This window comes from Caloenas nicobarica, chromosome 6, assembly GCF_036013445.1.
Source record: "Caloenas nicobarica isolate bCalNic1 chromosome 6, bCalNic1.hap1, whole genome shotgun sequence".
NCBI classification, from domain to species: domain Eukaryota; kingdom Metazoa; phylum Chordata; class Aves; order Columbiformes; family Columbidae; genus Caloenas; species Caloenas nicobarica.
The window spans coordinates 22962189-22984222 of NC_088250.1; the positions used below are offsets into that span (position 1 = coordinate 22962189).

The 22034-nt window shown below is 37.5% G+C and overlaps 1 protein-coding gene across 1 annotated transcript in view; it reads left to right on the forward strand.

The window, feature by feature from the left end:
• Positions 1-22034, forward strand: part of GRB14 (growth factor receptor bound protein 14) — a 49992-nt gene that overhangs the window by 274 nt on the left and 27684 nt on the right. The window contains exon 2 of the mRNA XM_065637824.1: positions 19497-19653. Within this exon, the coding sequence (XP_065493896.1) occupies positions 19497-19653 (157 nt within the window). The remainder of the gene's footprint in view (positions 1-19496; positions 19654-22034) is intronic.

A 22034-nucleotide genomic window follows, 5' to 3' on the forward strand; every position in this document is an offset into this window, starting at 1 on the left:
TGTGTACACAAGTGTGTTTGTTACTATGGTTTTTTCTCTGTTATTATAATTCTGTACCTTGTGCTACAAATTGATTTTGCTTACAGACTAGTTTATTTTTTTAAATATAAAGTGTCATAATTGCATCTGAGAATATTAAAAGATGTATCTGTAGAAGGCTATGGTACTGTTCCTAATAGAGGATTATTGGAGTCTGCTTCCACAGGCTTTGGATCAGCCTTAAAGACAACGTACATTTGCCCCACTCTCTGGCTGACACCTCAAGAGTAGATGTTCCATCATGTATTTTGGGAATCAGGCTAACACTCTACAAAGTTTCCCTGTAACCACTGTAATTGCCTTTTTTTGTTCTCTCATTAAAAAGTGGAAGCAGTGCAAAATCATTATGCTTTGTGTGCACTAGGATTGCCCAGTGTAACTCTATGCATTGGGGATATCTATGAAGTTAAAAATACACGCAGAAGTGAAGTATGGAAATATGACTCTCTGCTAAGGCAGCTATATTAACTTCTAAGAAGTTAGTTCAAACAAACTGTAAGTAATTCATTAGTTTGATTTATTTTGTAAATGTGTGGATATTTTTCAAAAATTCATTGCTGTGTAATGTCCCTGAATCACTGATAATGGACGCTTTTGTTACTCAGAGGCTTTTAATATACCAGCATTGTGAAAAATGAAATTTCACTGAGATATTGATACAATGTTAAATGGTTCTCATGAGCAATTTACATGGGACACAGCATATACTTACTATGGTGTAAGTCCAATGTGTCTGAAGTAGTATATGAACACATAGCTCTTATTGATGTGGGATGTATGGTATTCTTTCCGATTACTTCATTGGGCTGGAAGGGAAGCCTGTGAACATACAATTTTACTGTGATTCTTTGGTACAGATTATGCTACTGTCCTAATAACATGATCATATACTACTTTTCTGGTATAGTAACTTCTCTTTCAGATTTAGATGTGTGCAAGAAGTACTCTTACACAGTTTTATGCTAACAATTTGGTATATGTCTGTTACACTCCTCAAAAATACCCTTTTAAAAATTGTCGTTTAACTTCTCAGCTTTTATCCTCTCAATCCTCTGGTTCCCCCGTCTTCCGCTCTCCCTCCTCCCCACACCTCCCCGGTCTCAAATCTTTAGTTGTCATAGTTATTTTATTTTTGGCTGTTCTTTGGTTACTTGTGTGTTAGCAAATGAAGGTCTTTGTTATTGCAGTGTATCTTTGTGTTGGACTCCTCTGGTATGCATGCAGCAGTACTTGGTGCTGTGTGGGAGGGGACAGATGTGTAACTTTGCTGAATCTAGCTTTCAGAAGGCTAGGAAATGCAGTTTTAATTGTACTGTATATTTTAATGGATTGCTTTTCTTTTTTTTTTTTTTTTCTGTTGAGTAGTGAGCATCATTCTCCAAGGAAACTTACGGGTTTTTCTTTTTTGACAAATGCGTGGCAAGTAAGATCATTTTCTGTGCATTCTCTCCTATATTAAAACATAAATATTTTCGCACTACTATCAAATTAGCTGTCAACAGTTATTTGCTTTACTTCTCTTTATCTTTGGACTTTGTAAGCCCAAAATAAAAATAATGGGAGTAGGAGGAGGAAGCAGCACAGGATGTTGCCTTCGGTATGTAGGTAGATATTGGGTTACACATAGTTGCAAAAATTCTCAAAGGCATGTGTCCTCACTGAGGGCTCACTGTACACCAAATTTAATAGTCCTGTTTATGCTTGTGATGTTTGTATCTACATATGCAGAATTCCTCCTGAAAGTATCTCTTCTCTCTATTCAGAAGGTGCTTTTGATATTTCTGTAGCAGTACCCCAATTTCTGAAACTGAAATACTGCAGGGGGAGAGGGCAGGAAGGCTGGCAAGAAAGAGCCTTGCTTGTAAGGGGTAACATTTGTGAATGCATGTGTAAATTTGTTTTTGTTTCTCATGGACATTAGAACCTTAGATATCACCTTCTGCAGCTTCTATTTTTTGAGGGATCTGGAAATGTGAAAATATTACATTAGCATAGTCAAGAGAAACTTAAGTGTTAGTTCATAAAGTATTATTTTAGACTATCTATCACCCCCCATTGTTATTTCTTAAATTCATGGAATGGGTAATTGGGTAAGAAGTCTAGTTTAAATATGATACTGCAAAAATTGCAAGTCTTTCTTTTTTTTTTCCCTCCCTCACAGAAGGTAAATTTTGCATTATCAATGTGCTAATCTGGCTGTTCTGTGAGTTTCTTGAATACATGGGTTTTTCTCATTTTCATTCGAACTATCTAATATGCTTTGTCCAAAATTATTTCATACTTCTTTCTGTTTTATAATCTGATATCAAGTACTTATCACGGTTGACATGTTTTATTCTTAAGTAATATATTTTAAACTAAAGCTACAGGGCCTCATTTAGATTCCAAGGGGTCTTTTAGCACAGGCAGAAAAATGACTTGCTTAATAAGCATGGGGAATTATGCATATTGAGTACTATTAAAACCAGATTTATAATGTGTATATAGACTAGACATATAATTAATCCAACACAGAATAAATGTCTTCTTTATCTTTTGTATGAATAACTTTGTACTCCTCTAAAAATATTTTTAATAAATTAGATTTAAAAGGTCATAATGCATTCAAAACATTGTTTTTCAGTCAAAGATGAATCATTTATTTAAGATAAACACCCACGTCTACTAGACTTGTCATGTGGTAAGTAGAAGAGTACTTATGCACCTGATGTTGGATGCAAGGCGAATGAACTGTGACAGTTGTAGGTTTTTCCACAGCAGCTGGAAACTTCATAGCATCCTAGGTCAGACAGTGTTAAAAAGCCTTTTGTACATAGATGGTATGTATTGCAGCTGAATAATTTCCAGTGATACTTGAAGAGACTGCATAGTGTCTTTTAAATGGAAGAAATATTGATTAGAAAATGAGCATGTGATTTAGATTGCTCAAATCTAGGACTGGTATAAGCACGCAAATTTCAAGATTCTCTTGCATCTTTATTCCATGTATTTTTCTGGCCTGAAATCACGTGCTGCTTTAATCAGCACTCACCCCTCCCCCAAGGAAAAGTGGTCACTTAAACCAAATTGTACTGAGAATTAGTAATGTCTGTCTGAAGGCTAAGGGCATGAAAGTAATTTTTCGGTTTTGCATTTGCTTCCCTGAGATGAAAGGCCAATGTGCTAATCCAGGATTTTTACATAAGGCACTTTAAGTGACATGATAATGGTGTCATTAAATGGATACCTTTTAGAAAATAACTGGAGGCAGACAAAGCATTCATGTATGAAACATCTCTTCTTAAGAACAGTTTGAAAAATAGGCATTTAAAGATGCATAAATAACACCCGTGCCCTTTTTGTCTTTTGTACAGGAAAAAAAGACATGCAATCATAAATAATATAATACAATAATAAAATAAAAGGTAACATCCTGCAAAGTTTTGAAGACAGATGAAAGGCTTAAGTGGGAGATAGACTTCAGTGTGCCTTAAAGACTTTAGGAGCAGTGGTCAGAAAACCTATTGTGGTTGAGGTGAAGTATTTGAATCACTGTAAGGTCTTATTCTTAATGGAATGTTTGTTTTCGTGACTTACTGAGGAGTCTGAGAGAAGATAATGGAGATAACCACAGGTAAAGCAGTAAAATAGGCCGGACTGGAAATTCAGTATAGAATTAGATCTTAGAGATAAATTACCAGGATAAAGCATCAGGATAAGTTGCTACTTGATCTGCAGAATTTGATACAAACAGTAAAGGTTTTGAGCCAGAATAAGAGTTGAGGAAGGTTGAGGAAGAGCAATATGTATGGGAATGAGCAGAGACCCAAACTGAATTCAAGAGACTGGTAGTGTGTTTTTTGAAAGAAGTTTATGTTTAAAATTGCTAGAAGACCAAGCTAGTATGTAGGCTCAAGGAAAAGTCTTGCCATCTTTATGTATTTAACATGTGCTAAAGTAGCTGCATTTTGTTTGAGGAGATTTGGAATTCTTGCTTCCTCTTGATCATACATAAAAACTTTGTGAAACTAGTTTTGCAAGTATCTACCTCAGATCCTTGTTTGAGGGAGTGTACAGCTTTCATCCTAGCTGTGAAAGGATTAATGGACTGCCTAGAATTAGGTCATCTGTCACACTGTAATTGCAGATGCTAAGTTACCTACTCAGGATAGAGGCTGCCATGATGCTGGAGATTTGGTTTGTGGATGGTAGGGAAGAAGGAGGGTGGCAGACTATAATTTTCTGTCGTTGTGGAAGATCTAGTTAGGTCCAGAGGCTGTTCAGGAGAGAGCTACTGACAGGGCCTCCTCAGGGGAAGGTATTGTAGGACTTTTCCCGTGCCTGGTGATGTTGGTGAAATAAATCTAGATCTAATACTGTACCTGAGAATGGTTCTGGGACTAGTTTTTGCTTTGAATATTAGCAGGCATCTAAAAATGGATTCTGCTATAGCAGTCTTGTACTGCTTGGTCAGCCATAATTCCTGCTTTGAATAATATGAAACTGGTAAAGCTTCCTACTGTTTTTATTGTATATAAAGATGATCCCACATATATAGATGAAATCAAAATGGGACTAACTTTAGCAGTCCCTATGGTTCAGCTGCTGAGGTGGAGAGAGAACTTTTTTTCGATCCCATGACATTCCAGTCTCTACAAGCAATCAAACTCTACAGAATATTTTGTGCACAAAATCATTAACGATCTTGGAGTTTAAAATGTACAGCACTATGCTGCATAGTTGCTATGAAAGGTAGATAGAGATGTGTGTGTATGAGAGGGTGAGTAATAAGTGCACAGAGCTTTTTAAAAAGTCTTTTAAAAAGCTCAATGGTTTAATACACTTGGTCATTACTTGTCCCTTGTATAGTTTGACAAGGTTTAGTGGCACAATTAACGTTGCACTCTGTCTCCTCTCTGTCTTCAGTTCTTGAACAAATCTTTGATATGTTTTTCAGTTTCTTCTTGTCCTCTTTGAACATCTAACATTCTTCATACAGTAACCAAGGAAATTGGCAGTATTTAGTGCTCCACTCTGCTCATAATCCTTTTCTGTTGGCAGAAATCCTTTGGAAAAAAACAGCTTTTTCATCAATTGAAGAAAGTACTTGGCCATTTTCTAGCTCTTGTACTTTAGTCTCCTCTCGAATAAATTAGGCTTCAAGAAGTCAAAACTTGACCTTCAGACTGTGTTATCTGGCCTTGAAGTATATCAAGAGCTATTGCTGAATAGTTATTTCTGCTGGTAGAAAACCCTGTACCGATTGTGCTGCATTGCTGTATATGAAGGCAGAAACTCAACAAACTGCACACAAGGTGTTGGCATCAGTCCTATGTGAAAAATCAAATTTCCCTTGCTTATATGTCTTATGTGTGTTACTTTCAACACACAATACATAAGTACCTGAAAAATTAGAATATTTTATTTACTTTTGTTAAATTGAAGATATACTAATGTACACAAAGAAAATTCATCACTGGACACCAAGGAATTATACATATTTAAGTTCACGTTCTTCCTCATTTTCATGCTGTTGCTATGGGTACTGGCCATGCCCTGTGCTCTCCCACATCTTGTTTTTCTGCCTGTGGGTCAGGAATAGAAGCAGGACCAACTCAACAAAATGCCAACTGCCTTAATGACCTATAAAAGAAGTTATGACTGTATGATCAAAACTTCTGAACCAATTTAATTATATTGTAGCACTGGAAGTTTTACCCTGGTTCTAGTCCATCTTAGTCTCTTACACTAGTGGTAAAATGTCTTTTTTTTTGAAGTTGCCCTTATTCCGTTGCTTTCAGCTCTCCATTTTTTATTACATTATTTCAAGGCAAACTTTTTTTGGTATTTTGAAGTAGTTATATGAGAACAGATTTATGCTGGCACAGTTTAGCACATAGTGGGTGCCCAGGGAACAGTACAGAGCAAGGCACGTCAAACTTCCCGAGTCACACTTCCCAGGAATACTTCGGTTTCTTGAGTCAGAGTTGATAGGTGCTCATCATATTTCTCATTTTTCATCATATTTCACATAACATATTTAATTTCTTCTCTCTGGCAGATCCTAATGGCTGTCTTGGACTGCTGACCTGTATCTCTTCCAATACACATGCTCGGGCATCAAAAATGTTAACTTGGAGAGACATCTTTGGCTCCTTTCTTTCCTGTGCCTTACAGATCCCTGAGGTTACAACTTTCTACTGTTTGTGTCTTTGGCACCACTAAAATTCTTAGGAAGAACTGAGACCTGGGAGGATGTCTTCAGTTGACACCCGTAATGTTTGTCCTTTATTTCCTACTAGAATCCTCTTTTTATCCACTATTCCTCAGCATACTGCTTTCTTCACAGTCGTTTTCATCGCTCTTGTTGCATGTTGTATCATTTCCACCTCCAACCTCTGCCCTAACATAACATTGTACTTTTTTCTTAGACCACTTAGACTGCTTCTCTGAACCAGTTAATTCCCTTCTGCAAGAGGTTGGCAATTAAATGGTATCTCGACTGAATAGCAGTTGGAGCCCTTTGCTTATTGTGTGTTGGCTTGGCAGCCAGATTTAGCTGGTGCATCAGATTATCCACCAGCTGTGCAGGCAAGCTCCCAGTGATGTCATTTGTCCTTTGGTCCCGGTGGCTCTAACTTGTTGCATTGGTGTCTGTCTCCATCTTTTTGAGTGCCCTGTTTGACAAGACTTTTAGGATGATCGTAACACGAATAAAATACATACATTTATGATTATATGAACATGGCTTGTATGTGGGGAAGAGGAGCAGCAGCCAGACAACCCAGAAGACCTCTGAATGCAGGGTGTCACAGCATGTGCAGGGATGAGAAATGTGCTACTGTCTTCACAGAATCACAGAATGTTAGGGATTGGAAGGGACCTCAAAAGATCATCTAGTCCAATCCCCCTGCTAGAGCAGGAACACCCAGATGAGGTTACACAGGAAGGTGTCCAGGTGGGTTTTGAATGTCTCCAGAGAAGGAGACTCCACAACCTCCCTGGGCAGCCTGTTCCAGTGTTCCGTCACACTGACTGAGAAGAAGTTTCTTCTCAAATTTAAGTGGAACATCTTGTGTTGCAGCTTGAACCCATTACCCCTTGTCCTATCATTGGTTGTCACCGAGAAGAGCCTGGCTCCGTCCTCGTGACACCCACCCTTTATATATTTATAAACATTAATGAGGTCACCCCTCAGTCTCCTCTTCTCCAAGCTAAAGAGCCCCAGCTCCCTCAGCCTTTCAGTCTTCTTAGTTTTCCTGTATGGCTGAAGGATGTTCAGTTTACATACCTCATTTTTGTTTTAGAACAAGTGATTAGAGGTACATATTATCAAAATACACTGAATTTCTGAAATGATTAGTTTCTCCTTATTACTACATCATCCACTTAACATCATGGTTTTGTTCCACTTTGTTCATTTGTTTTAGTGAGCATCTCCTGCATTAGGTGACTATTAGATTTTTGCTGACAGCTATAGGGCCCATTTTCCATGCCCTTGTACTCCTGGTCTTATTTTTTTTTTCTTTTTTTTTTTCTTTTCTGTTCCTGTAGTGGTTTGGATTTGCTGGCAAAAATTTCTGACAAATCTATAGTAACGCAACAGTATATAGTTGAAGGTTTTATATAGTTTGAGTAGACTTACTAGCTTGATTGCAAGATCTGCTCTTTATTTGAATTTTATGCTTTGGCCAGAGGGAACATGCTATGTGAATAAAATGAAAGACAAGTTGAAAAGTGCTGAAGGTTAAAATGTTCTATCAGAATAACTATTCTACAGCAGTTAAACCTTGCTGGTTAAACCAGTGACTAGAAACAGGCACCCAGAGACAGTGCTGGGCTGGAAGGATGCTGTAGTCTGACCCAGCAAAGCAGGTTTTTTGGTCGTACTGCAAATGGCGAAGTACTTCATCGTTCTAAAACAACTATTTATTATGGTGAGTTAACCTACATAGCCTTTTTCTTATTTGCTCTGGACATTCCTTGTCCAGAAATTCCGAGAAAATTTCCAACCTCTATCTTCTTTAGCTAAAAATCTAAACTTTACTTAGTCTTGTGGAGTGTACATTCATTTTTCCTCTAGTGACCTCTGTGGGAATACTTAGGTGATAAAGGTGATCACAAAGGCATTCTTCGCTTTCAATCTGTCTTGCAGTTCAAACCGCAGCTTCTGTATTAAATTGTAAAAGTAAAAGAACATTTTGAGAAAAAAATATTGTTTTTAATTAGTATTTTTTTATTATTATTTAAAAATTATTTTGAACTGCTGCAAAGGAAATGGGAAACTAACTGGTCTCTTAATGGTGTTGTTCAGTGATGTGGTCTTTCTCAGCTTCAGCGAGAGATCTGCTCTACTGAGAAACCAGCAACACAGTGTGAAAAACCTGGTAGAAACAATAGATTCTTCTTTTTATAGCTGGTATCTCTTCAGAAACATAGAGTGCAGCCAGAACGTGGCAGTAACAGATTTGCTTTCTCTTGTACTGGAACACAGCATTCTATTTATCTCTGACAAGCGAAGGAGATGTTGGACAAACTGAACTATTAAATACAGAAAGCCTCATTTAAATAATGTTAGCTCTTTGACATAAATAGGGACAAGCTATTCAAACATGAGACTGATAACATTCTGCCCTTAACTTTTTTGTACACAGAAAACAAAAAACAGAAGTGTCTTTTAGTGGCTTTATATTTACATTTCTTTCTCGCCCGATCTTCATACAAGACTTCTTTGGAAAGTAGAGTAGTACGTGGATAATTTCTACCATATTTCTAATTAGGAGGATGAAGAACACTGGTGCACTGGGAGCTTTTTTCGTTTCCTGTTCATTTTCTATTTCACAGGTTTTTTTTTTTTAAATGAAATACTGAAGTTCCTTTAAGTCAGATTCTTTGAATCCTACAGTATGATTTCCCATCCCATCTCTCTTTCTAAGTCCAGTTAGTCTAACTGGATATTTTTCCATCAGTATATGGTAAGTGCATTCTGAGTGTTGCTTTTGTATATAGTAAAATGTACAGCTGTGTATTACCATTTAATATATAAAAGCTGTATGAAGTTAAGACTTAGCAGGTAGTGTGGAAGCAAAGGACTGAAGATACTAAGTAACTTAAGTTACTTAATAGGGCTAATAAGCCATTCACCTTTTTTTTCATGAAGAAAAGTCCACGTGAAAGTACAGTCCTATTAACCTTAATGCAATAATCAAGTCAGGTCCGAATATTGATCTCTTTAAATCAAACAATAAGGCTTTTGAACTTTTATCATAAAGGACTTGATTTGGGACCAAAATATGAAGCTCTTAGCCACTACCAAAATGATTGAGTTTTGTGCCTTACTAGTTATCTTAGCAATTTCCTATGGATTTTGTGAGAGATATTAAGGTATTGTTAGCTCCGAATGAAGGTAATGGGTCATAAAGCATGTGCATTTGGCCTAAAGAATTTAAGCGTCGCACTATGAGCTATATTGGTTGGACGTACTGAACTGTATGAAAGAGCATGGTGATTCTGACACTAAGAGGTGGTAATGCACGGCCAAAAGGCAGAATGGCTGGCGTGCAAATGTCGTTGTTCGGAAGCTGGATTATATTGTGTTCTCCACTGGCTTTTGCAATTACTTGCCCTTGGTTAAGAAATTTTACCCAAGTCTCACTGGATTGTTGTCATAATTTGTTTGTTTTTACTAGATAGGAAGATGTAAAACTCTCTTCGTAATTGAGATCTCCATGTGTATGCACTGGGTTTAGATTAAATGGGGAGCCACGTGCACTGTGCACTGAGGCTGAGAAGCGGCCTAGCTCGTTTTAGCTATCTTTAAGTAAGTGGTACATACAAGAGAGGAATAGGGAACCTTTTACCTTTCCCAGGGCCAAGAGGTTTTTCAAATACAATTGTGTCAGATGTTAGTGTACACACTTAGCATTGCTCAATAATGTAATGAAAAATAACTAAGACTTATTTTTATCATGGCTTGTAAGGCTTTGGTTCTCCACTCTGATTTAAAGGTCTGAAATTATTTTACTCTAGCCAGCTGTCCTAAAAATGAACTGTTCATTCCAAGTTTATTTTGCAGTCTCTCACTCCATGACTGCTTAATGTTGATAACAGCTCATCTTTTGAAGGACCTGGGCAAAGTTGTTGATTCCAATCACTGTGAACTGCATTACCCCACTGAAATTTTTCAGAAGTATGTTGATTACTCTAAACTGTTCTAGTAACTGCTATGAACAAGATGGGGAAGAATTTTTGTGAATTTGAGAGTGGATTTTCTTCTAGAGACAGGTTCAAGTAATGTTAGTAGATTCTTACCTATCTGTCTGGCAACAGTGGCTCACAAATTCACAATGCTAAACCCCAGAACTAATCTGCCGCAGTAGCCCTTGGGCTTTTCCTCTTTCTCGGACTGAACAGAAGTTTATACCCTATGCACATCAGATGAAGTAATAGATGGAGCTTAAGCCTCCATTTCACTCGATGTTAGGATAGACTGAGGTTTGCCATTTAAGTTTCTTTAAATTTTAGACTGTATAATCTTCTGTTAACTATTTGGGTTTTTGCCTTTTCATTTTCAGTGTCTCTTTTTTTTAGACCAGCAATTTTATTTCACCTGTAAAGAGTAGATCTGGGGACATATTCTTCCATATCCATTGTGAATAATTAATGCAAATAAATCATTTAGCTGCTCTGCAGTGTGTTTATCTTGTATAAGTGTCCTTTGACTGCTTAATAATCTAGCAAACCCACTAATTTTCTTTCATTTCTGCTATTCCTTAGAATTGTATTATTTGAAATTCTTGCTAATGATGTTTAAATTTCCTCAAAGCTTTCTAGTTATTCATACACATCTTATCAGTTGTACTTGAAATTCCTCTTTAGCTACTTTTGTTAGGAATCTCCATAGTCTGAAAAAAATCTCTAGTAAGGCAGAATAATTTGACACTCTCTATTTAAATAAATCATCCCGTCCACCCTACCTTTCCTTATAAATGATGTGCATTCTTTTTAAGGTCTTTATTGTGGTCTTCTATAGATTCCTTTGCATTTCTTAGTCCTGATTTGGTCCTTTGTTGTGGTAATGGTTGTTGGTGGTGATAAACCTTTCACCTTCTATGTTTAATCTACATGTTATTTATTACTGCAATTCTTACACTATGTTGAACTTCATAATGTAGCTGTTATTTAATTCTGCCATTATACTAACTTTTTGAGCAACATAATTATAGTTACTGTATAGTTAACAATAATTTCACTTTCTGCTCTAAAAGTAATTGTACTATGAGTTAATTGTCAAAAGCGTGGAAGTTGCTTTCTCTAGACCTAGCCTTTTGTTCAGTTTTATGCAGAGAAGTGAAATCTTCTATAACTATTTTATTACTATTTATATTTTGCTTCTGTTGACCAATATTGAAAAAGTGAATGTATCAAATTCAGGATTAAATAATTATATTTATATTTTAACGTTCCTGTTGTCTTTCCAACCTTGTTTCACTTCAGTTTTACTAAATTGTCTTTGAGTTGATGGCACGTCAGCATTGTCCTCATTCTGCCATTTTTTCTAACATCATTATGTGATTGTCATAACCTTCGTTTCAAATAAATTTGCTGGTATATTTTTGCACATAGGTTATTATAATTTGGAGATCTGCATAACTTAACCTTCCTTTTTATAATACAACATATTTACACATCTAAAGCAGTAGTCATATGAGGAAGTCTAAGTGCTTTACAAACCTTAATGAGTTCAATCTGTTACCCTGCTGTAGAGAAACAGATTTCAGTTCTCCTGCCCCGTTTTACCAAAAGGAAACTGAGGGACTAATACTGACTCGCCCAAAGTCAGATGGCAAATATGTGTTTTAAAATTATGAATTGGACCTCTGTTGCCTACAGGTAATCTCCGATATTTTTTGTTACTTCTTCACATTGCTATTTAGTTACTTTTTTGTGTGTGATTTTTTCATTTATGGGTTGGTCGATCTTGTGCTGGATGAAGTAGGACACAAAGTCTGTACTAAGAGTCTGGGGGAGGGGAGTGACTGTATGGGCTATGTAATATAGACAGTTGACATAGTGACGTGGTAAACTATCAGAAGACTACTACAGAAAATAAATAGCAATTTTTTCAGTTGATAATGCGCGTCTACTTCTGCCATGAAATGGAACATTTTTTAATACCTACTGACAATATTCAGGTCTAAAAAAGTTCTTTGTATTTTTAAGCAACAAATTTATTAATTGCAAGAGAAATTGAGCTTGTCAGTGGTCTCATATTTGAATAAAGGCTGGAAATTGACATTATTTTTGGTCTTTGAAATGTCATTTTGAAAATGGTTAGATTCTGGAAACAATATGAGGTTTTTCTAGGTCATGGTAGGAAGGGCAGGCAATTTTCCTAGACTTTGCTCTTCTTTTCTTGGCACTTTGGTTTCGTTGCAAGACAGACATAATTGATTATTAGTGCTTGTGGGACCATACCTTAATCCATCAGTAATAGGTAAGTGTATGCAAAGCTCACTTTTGGTCACTTGGAAGAACAGCTCCTCCTTCTTTGGGCAACTACTTCGTTCTTCGATGTTTGCTGTCCTTGTAATCAGTGACTTGATTTACCTTCAATTTCTTTAAATAGTTCTCTCAAGTCTTCATTATATGGCTTCACAAGCTGTACAAGGTACTTAATTTTGTCTTAATAGCCTTGATGGTCCTATTGAAGAAGATGACAGTTCATTTCATTTTGTGTCACTTCTGAAGTATCCAGTCTGCCTATTATGGATGATTTTTAAAATGTTCTAGTCTGTACCTTGAGAAGAAAGCAAGGTATTTCAGAAAATTGTGGCCATAGAATAGAAAATGTTGCTGGCAACAGGATCTTAAAATTTCCCTTCCTGAAGTTGATCGGTGTACAGGGAGCCTGTGCATGACAGAGATTTCAAGTCTAATGCTCATGTCACCTAAGTTACTGTGTATCTATCCTGTATATTTTTTTTGCACGGAAGCAGTGTTCCTTCTGTCTCTTGAAGCCATGCTGTGTTCCAAATAAGTACAGATTCACTAGGACCTGTATTTTACATAAGTTTGTTTTTTTGGATTGCATGTTGGAACTCGGGTTTGGCCTCTTCCCCCATGGTCAGCCTTACAGGTGATTGTCCCTAATTACTGGGTGATAGTTTCGACCTGCCCAATTATGCGTTGACAAGTCTGTGCAGAAATCATGTGGTGCCTTGTGAACCCTCCTTCAGAGGAGAAGTTCACAGGCTTAATGACCACCATTTTGGATTTGGGCGCCTAAAATATTAACAGATCTTCTGTTGGTTTGTGTCTGTGCTTCAGTTCTCTGTGTTCATTCCTTGAAGGGACATGTACAGGACAAAGTTTTGCAAGCTCCTGTTGTGGTGATTGAGAAAGTAGTTGCCTTACAACGAGCAGCTACTGTTTATTCATATCTGCAAACTGTAAGAATTGTTTTGGCCTGGAACTCGTCTTCCCTTTGGAGGAAATATTGGAAGCTGGCCTTTTAACTGCAGACTGCGATATTTAGTCGGAAATTCTTGCCTTCACACCTGATAATGAAAACAGTAAACTTTACTAACACACTTTTTTTTTAAACTAGTGAGTTAAGCTGCCCTTAAATATTTTTATGAATGTGAAATTTTGCTGATTCCCTCCACAACCAAGACAGACTATTGCCAGAATCATAAAAAAGTTTAAAATGCCAGAAATTTCTAAGTGCTTCCATTGTAGTTCGAATACTCTCCGGATTCCCATAACCTCCACCAGTCTCAATAAGAAAAAACTTTGTCTAGTGGGGGGCAAGGTTGGAAGTTGGAGAACAAATGCTTGAGGCAAATAGCCTGTTAGTTAACACTAAAGACAGAGGTTAGCACAGTATCAGGCAGGATCTCGGGGTGGAAGTGCGGCACCCTGGAGTGTAAGACTTTTTAAGGTCTGTTTTTGCATACAATAACTCTAACATAAATGTGACTGAAATTATAAGTACAAAAAGTGTGATGTTTTATTCATGGAGGAAAGCAATTGTAGAAACGATAAGCCGAAGTTAGGTGCTTGTATCTTTATAAATAAAAGTGGCCTGATTTTTCTTTTAAAGGTGCTGATCATCCACTGTCTTAATGGCTGTACAGGAGCATTAAGAATCATGTAAATGTCGGGTCATTTTGATGTAGGCACCTAAATATGGACTCCATGTGCTGAGTGATTCTTTTTCTGTTGGATCTACCTGGCTTTTTTCACACGTCAGGACTCAGTTTGAAATTTGAAATTCCTCGGTGTGTGGTATGGTCTTTCCATATGTTTGTGCTGTTTCTGCAGATTGGAACTTTCAAAACAGATGGCTTGAAGATTCTGAAGAATCAGGCTTGGATGCTCTCTCTCAAAAGTCTATGAAACATTTTATTTAGTTATTGTAGTGGAGATGACAGTTGAGTGTGGAAGAAGACTCGGGGGAGTAGAGTCCAGCCTTGTCTTGCTCCTCCCTCCTCCCACACTGATTACCTTATGTGCTCTTTTACTTATTCTTTTAAACAGTTTCTGGGGTTTTTTTGCTCCTTCTGGTTAGTTTTTAGTATGAAAGATAGAGTCTCCTTTTTCCCTTTCTGTATTAAATACTAGATTATATTTGTCAGCATTGATTTTACATTCTGAGTTCAGATGATTAGTGAAATACAATCAATAATATATTTTATTTTAATTCGAAGCAACATTTCTTGTCAAAATAGGGGTTTTGAGGGATAAAGATGCGTTGCACGTACTTCTGGGATCTTGGCTGAATTTTAATGTATTGAAAAACTGAAAGATGACGTGCAGCAAAGCTGTACCTCCTTGTCTGCTCCCATAGGCAATGAAAATGATGAATGCTTGTCATGCTCAGCTTGGTGTTTTCCTCCAGGTCTTGGAGCTGCTAATTTCTTACTTCCAGTGGCTTAAGTGGAAGCTATTGAGATGTTTCTTTTTCTGACCTCAAGAAGAACTAAAATCTCCTTGTATTTATAAACTAGACAGGAAAGAAGATGATCTGAGCACTACTGAGCCAATTTTTTCTGACTTCCTACTAATAGGTATAGTCAAGGGAGGTTAAATAGCTTGCTTTACAGCAAAGCTTGAGTGTATGGTAATGAAAACTGTAATGGCAGCTTGTTCTCAATTAGCAGCTTGTTTCTTGTGTGCTACTTCTCAGACAAGTTTTCAGGGGAAAAAATGGAAGAGAGTGGGGATGACTGGCCAGCCTAATGCATAATAATAATAGCTCATAAAAATAAAGAAATGGTCACTCAAGCTTCCTCATCGCTATAGGAGGTCAGCACAACTGCATCTTTAGTATAATCCTACCACCCTTTAATTCTTGGACCATCCTCTACTTTTGGGAAGAGCAGTATTTATTGCAGCGTATTTCCAAGGAAAAATGAGATTTTGAATTTATCCTTTTTCATGTGATCCACTCTTCTTGGAACAAATACGTTCCTAGCAAATCTTACAAGAGACTTCACTTCAAACACAGCAGAAAACGCAGACTGAGCAGCTTTTTCTAATTAAAAAACCCCTCAAAGGTCACTCTAACTGATGAGATTTACACCATCAGATTCAATTCATTAAACTAAAACTGTAACACAAATTCAGGAGGGTCTGTTAGGTGACTGCCTGTCTGTTGTCTCCTGCTGTGTTTGAATCCCTTGCAAGGAAGAGGAAAAAGGGCACAGCATTTGTGCTTTATAAGTTAACACATGGCATAGTTGTGAGCTGGGGGGGATCCAGTGTCCTAGGCTTGAGCAGGATTTATTTCCCTATACTGAGAAAGCCAAGCGAGAATACTCCCAGAGAATATAAACTCGGGGTGTTTTTTCCCATTGTTTTTTCTTTGTTATGTTGTGTTGTTTTGTTTTAGCTGTGCTCCTGTAGTCCAAGGCCACCTCCAAGGCTTCCCACTCCCCGAGCTGAATGGCCGCAGGCAGCTAATTATCGTGACTTGTGTTGCTGTCTTCAGCATTTTAAAAAGTCTTTTTCTATTTCTTCAGCAATAAGAGTGTAGTCATCTGCACTGCGCCTCTTAACCCCTTTAAAAAGAATTTCTGTAAAAATTGTCCGTCAAGGGCCTCAGCATGGGCTGTACGTGCTCTTGCTGTAAAACAAGCTCACCACCTAACTCAATGAGTACCTGGAGAAAACTGTGGTCACTACTACGTGCTGGCAGGGTCCCTAGCCAAGGCACTGGCATGGATTCTCACCTGGGCTTTATTGCAAGAATATTGAGAAACAGAACAGAATATTTCAGTTGGAAGCGATCTACAACGATTAACTAGTCCAATACTAGGAAAGTCGCTTTAATTCTCTCCCTTCCTTTTCCCTTCTATACTGTCTGTCTCCCTTCTGACACTTCAGCCTGTAAAATGTGTTAGATTCAGCCTGACACAGACTTACAGGAGGGGCTAATGAAGCTGTCCCTGACCTTCAGTGCTGCCTGGGGTAGGACATGTTTTAAGGTGATGGGATGCTGTTTTGTCTCCTCACCTGTACAGCCCTGCATCCCATTCACAGTGCATCCTGCCAGACACCTCTTTTAATTTCGTCTGGTAAATATGGCAGGAGTTTAAATCGTTCATACTGATTTATCCTGAACAGCAGAAGATCATTTCTGTGTGACTGGAGCAGCAGTTTCAGTAAGTTGAGTGTGTGGAATGAGACCCTACTGCAAGCAGCTGCATTGCTGCTGGTCTCGCTTGGCAGTGGGAACACTGCCAAAGCACAGACATCTTGTAAAACCAACTATAGCCATCAACCAGGGCTGCTTTGGCAGTATCAGTCACTGAATGCAATATTGATGTGGTCATTTTGCCTTTTGTATTAAATGTTAAGTACTGGGCTGTAGCTTAGTCCTGTGGAAACTTTGGCTTGACTTTCCCTGTCTATTTTCCCTGGAAGACTCTGCTTTGAGGTGGTTGATTCATGAGTAGAGACAGATTTTCACCACTTTAGAGGTGTGATTTTAATGTTTGCTGTATCCTGAAGGCTGGTGTTGTGGCAAGGGTGGCTGAACCTTGTGTGGAACTCTGGAGCTGTTACCATTTATTAGCTGAAACGTTAAAGCAAATCATCATGGACTTCATGCTTATTTAATGCAGGGCCAAAGTTCGTAACAGAACTGCTGTATATGTAGTTCCATAGAGAAAAGGAGATTTTGGAGAGGAGTAAGAATGTCCGTGTACTTTAATCTCTATGTGGTTTTCAAATGGAGTCCTTTTTCCTTGTTCTGATGTTTGGAAAGAATGGGTGAGCTGACCTGATTTTTTATATATTTTTGTTTTAATTTATTTTTAAAAATTTTTTGATCTTTTCCGTTAGTGGGAGAGAAGGAGGTGGCAGGAGATACAGTTGCATCTCCTTGCTCACTTTCCTACCAACTTCCGCACAAACCAGGGAAGGAGCTGCTGTAACAAGGCAAGGATACATTGCTGATTGTTCATTAGATGCTTGAAATGAGCATGTGTTTAGTAAGGCAGCAATTAAGGACTGACTGACGGTAATATGCTTGTTTGTCTTTAAAGTAAGAACTTGTGTCTCGATGTTTAATGAAGGGTTTACAACGGTATTTCGGTTTTGTGCATAAAGTTCAGGTGAGGTGTGTCATGTATTCTGATGAATATGGATAAACTGAATAAAGTGAGAGGAGGATTTTTGAGATAAATTAAAATGTCTTGGATGCCCTTTGTCTTGAGGATGTTGTGCTTTGGCACAGACAGGGTAGGCCAGGTGGTTTGACGTGTGCTGAGCTCCTGGCTGCTGTGGCCAGACTGTCACTGGCAAGGGGGCTGCTCAGCGTCTCCTCTGGCACGGCTCGGCACAGGCTCTGCGCTGGGCATGGACACGCAGGCTCTTACGGGTTTGGTAGAGAGCGAATAATGTTGCTCAGTGTTACTCCACGCTACTGGAAAATGTAAATATTGGAGAATAAATCTCATTCTTAAAGATGAATTAATATCGTCACTTCCCCGTCTCATGACATTGAGTGGCTTTTGGGTGAAAGTGCTTGTTTGACAATACAAAGAGTAAAAAAGATGCATTCCAGATTTGATCACTTAGTATGTTTCTGGGTACCTGGAAGACTTTTGTAGCATGTTTAATGTTGCATCATATCTTCTACACATACTGCTCATGTTTACCTGCCTGTTTGTGTTCATAATAAAAATCTCAAACATGCTTTATTTTAGGAACAATGTTACTATACTAACATACAGTACCACAGATAAGAGTTGATCCTTGTGTCAGGAGCCTCAATATTTTTCACTTTTTGTGTTCTGTCTACTTTTAAAAAATGAGAAAAAAGGGAAATGTAACAGAGTATCTTGACTACTGTGAAGAATATGAAATTACTTTCTACTTTTATACAAAAAAACCCTTTTGTGTTGACTTTAATGGGATTAGTCACTGTGCAGACCTTATGAAGACAGACCACTAGTGATCTGCATCAATTCCATCTAGTTCACTGATTCATCTGATTCATTTGATTCACTGTCCTTCAGAGAGAGAAAATACAGAAAAAAATACCTAAATTGTCATGCCTTCTTTCAAACAGTCAGTATACAATAGGACTTCTTCAGCCTCTTCATTTGAAACTAAGCATAAGCAGGTTTAGCTTCACCTCCTCAAGAACTTAATGGACACTCATTCTTCAGGACTCTAAAATGTATACTGAGGTTGAAAAATAATTTTTTTTACTGAAATTTAAAAGTAAAAATGACAAGGATAAGTCATGAGACTTCCCTTCCTGCCCTCGCCCCTCGCAACATACTGAATCGAATAAAGAAGCTTGGAAAAACTACTGAGATAAAACATACTAAAAATTGTCTACTTTCTGATAAGTTTTTTGCATGTGTATCTTCTAGACCTTTACTTTCCTGGTCCTCACATGATGGTAATTATTTTCCATTTTTGATTCTGAATGTATGTATGTATGACTTTTTTTACTCATAGTTCCAGTTCTTGCTTGTCAAAATTGGAAGCAGCTCTGTAGAATCTCCTGTTTTTATCGTCTATAGATATGTGAGCATCTTGAATCTGATTGTTGTTCTCTGAACTAACTCCATCCAATCTTTCTACAGTTTTGCAGTCACAGAGTTCATGAGTTTCACTGTGTATCATCCATGGCTGCTTCTTCAGCTTATATAAGAAAGTACAGTTTCACCAGGTTTATTTACCCCTCCATTACAATTTTTTTTAAAGCGAATGCACCGATCTGTCCGGTGTCCTGTGGCAAGGGGTGTCCAGTAGCCAAAGTTAGAAGTGGGATGTGCTTCGCTCAGCTGTTTTGTGCTCAGTTGCACCATTGCACTACAGGGAAGTGGCTGGTTTTAGTATTGCATTCTGTGTGTATAAGTTCTTGTCCCAGTCATGTAGGTGAGAGATGAACATATTTGGACTAACTGAACCAAATATTAAACTTCTGGATATTTTAGCTTTTTTATTTATTCCAGGTAATTAAAGTATATAGTGAAGACGATACTAGCAGAGCTTTGGAAGTACCACGCGATGTAACAGCCAGGGATGTATGTCAGCTCTTGATACTGAAGAACCACTATATCGATGACCACAGCTGGACTCTATTTGAACAACTTACCCGCACAGGTTTAGGTAAGACTAACAGTATACAATGGTGTGGCAGTGCATAAGGTGTTTGGTGTTCATTTTCACATAAAAGTACAATTGTAATAGAAGGGATTACAAGTAAAATGATGGAAGGGCTTGTGTGAATTTGTTCTTTTGAGGGTTTGTTGCTTCTGTTTATCTTTTTTTGGCACAGTACATTTGCCTCACACTGTTTGATCTGTTCTACATCTGTAAGACTTGATTTGGAAGACACTGACCATTGAGGCTCTCACTGCAAATTTTTTCTGACTTTTCCTTGATTTTCTTTGGCAGTTCTTCCTCTTCTACTGGTATTTCCTGCTTATCTCTAACAAGACATGGGTTATTTTCATTGCAAATAAAATCTTCGTTGTTCCCAACACACCTGAGCGAAATCTCTGACATCAAGGACAGAAAGCAGTTACCCAGTGCTATTCTATCTGGACAATAGGGCTCAGTCTTCAGAAACAACATCAGAGTAGGCTGTCAGTATTTTCCTTCAATACAATCAGTTTGGCCAGATTTATTGTGAACTCTGGGACAGGCCTACTTAAAAAGCAGAACAAAGCCATTCTTCTAAATTTCCAGTTATGGACCAATGAACTGTGTTGAAGCGACTTTATGCTTAGTATTTTAAGTTGCTGAAAAGAAATGCTCTGAACTCCTTCCACATCATCAGTGTTCCTCTAGTGTGGTAAAAAAACTCTTCTTCTATTATACAGTTTAAAAGGAGTAATCTGTGATTTCAGATTAACTGTACTAACATCTGTATTTTTAACTTCTGATCTCTGTTCCTTTTTGCAGTGTGTAGATGTAATTTTGCAGTATAGAAACACATTAAGACAAATTAAATGTAGGGAGTAAGGAGAAGTTTGCAGAGATGTAGAAAATGCAGAAGACAGGAAAGACTTTACTTAGCGGAAGATGATTTTACAAGCCCACTATTGGGCTGTAGTATTGAACTGATCCTCTAGTCAGACAATCTTACTTCCTTTTAAAGCATGATTTGGTACTGTATTGTGTTTGGTTTTGATAGGGAATTATATCAGAAAAATCTACTAGAAGACAAATGCCATAAAAATTCTGGTTTTAATTTCATGTCACTCAAGAGTTTTCATATTATTCTTGAACTTTGGCACTGTATTGGAGTTACCAAAGGTACTACTTCTGCAACCTCAAGGGCAGTTCCAGTTGCTAGTGCAAAGTGTGGCATGAGAAAGAAGATGTTTTGGGGGCCTTCCTGCATTCTAAAATACATAGAAAACTCCTTGGAGTCCTTAATTCTCAGAAGAAAGTGCACTGGTACCTGGTAACTCCAGTACTGTTGATTTAAACAAACAAACAAACAAAACAAAAACGACAAAACCAAAAACCAAACCAACCAAACAAAAACCCAAACAAAACCCACAAACAAACAAAAAAACAACCAAACAAAAAAAACCCCAAACACAAACAAGAACAACAACAAAAGCACGCACCACCACAAGAAAAATGAACACCTGCCCAACACACACACAAAGCTGTTGTTAAACTCCCTTTCTGTGTATGTATCTAGGGAATCTGGACTCATGCATTTGTGTAAAATAAACTTGACTGTGCATCTCCAACTGTATTATGTTTAATAGATGTATTTTAAAGATGAACTAGAAAAGCTAAAACTGTTTTCTGCCCTTTTCTGCTCCTTTATCCTATGAAGGCAGCCTCAAACGTTTTTCAAGTTTTTTTCTTACTTTGTAACATTTCAAAGATATTTATCTTTTGCACTGAATGTATCAGTTGTAAGATGCTTCCAGCTCAGAGTAAGGTCAGAGTTAAATCTGGGTTGAGGCTGTAAATGACTGACTGCTACAGAAGAAGAGGCATAAAAATGGCTTTAGACAACACTACTATATCAATAGTAGAAGTGTTTTCTGTATTTTATAGTGTCAGTGGTGTTTAAGTAGTGTAGTAACTATAGAAGAACACACTTTTGACAAACCATTCGAGAACAACAGTGGCATTGTTTCTCCAGGTTTATTTATTTGCACAATACACCTTTTGTCAAATAGTGTGTTAGCTTCAATTGGAAGGATTTATTGGAAGATTTCAATATCAAATAATTAGTAAAGTTGGTTTTCCTAAGAGTCTGAAATTCTCAAAATTGCTGGCATGCAGGTCTGAAGACCTGCATTCACCATACAGTCTTCTGATCGCTCCAGCTGCTTGAGGCATCATTTTAGAAAAAGGTGAATTGTTCATTTTTAAAATAAAATTATTTCCTAGATGATGACGATCGTGATTCAACATTACTAGGAACAACTTGAGATATCTTTTTGTTTGTTTTTTAATAATACTGAATAATAATGGATTTATTTTTATGATACTGTTAGATCTGGTTTTGTTTGAAA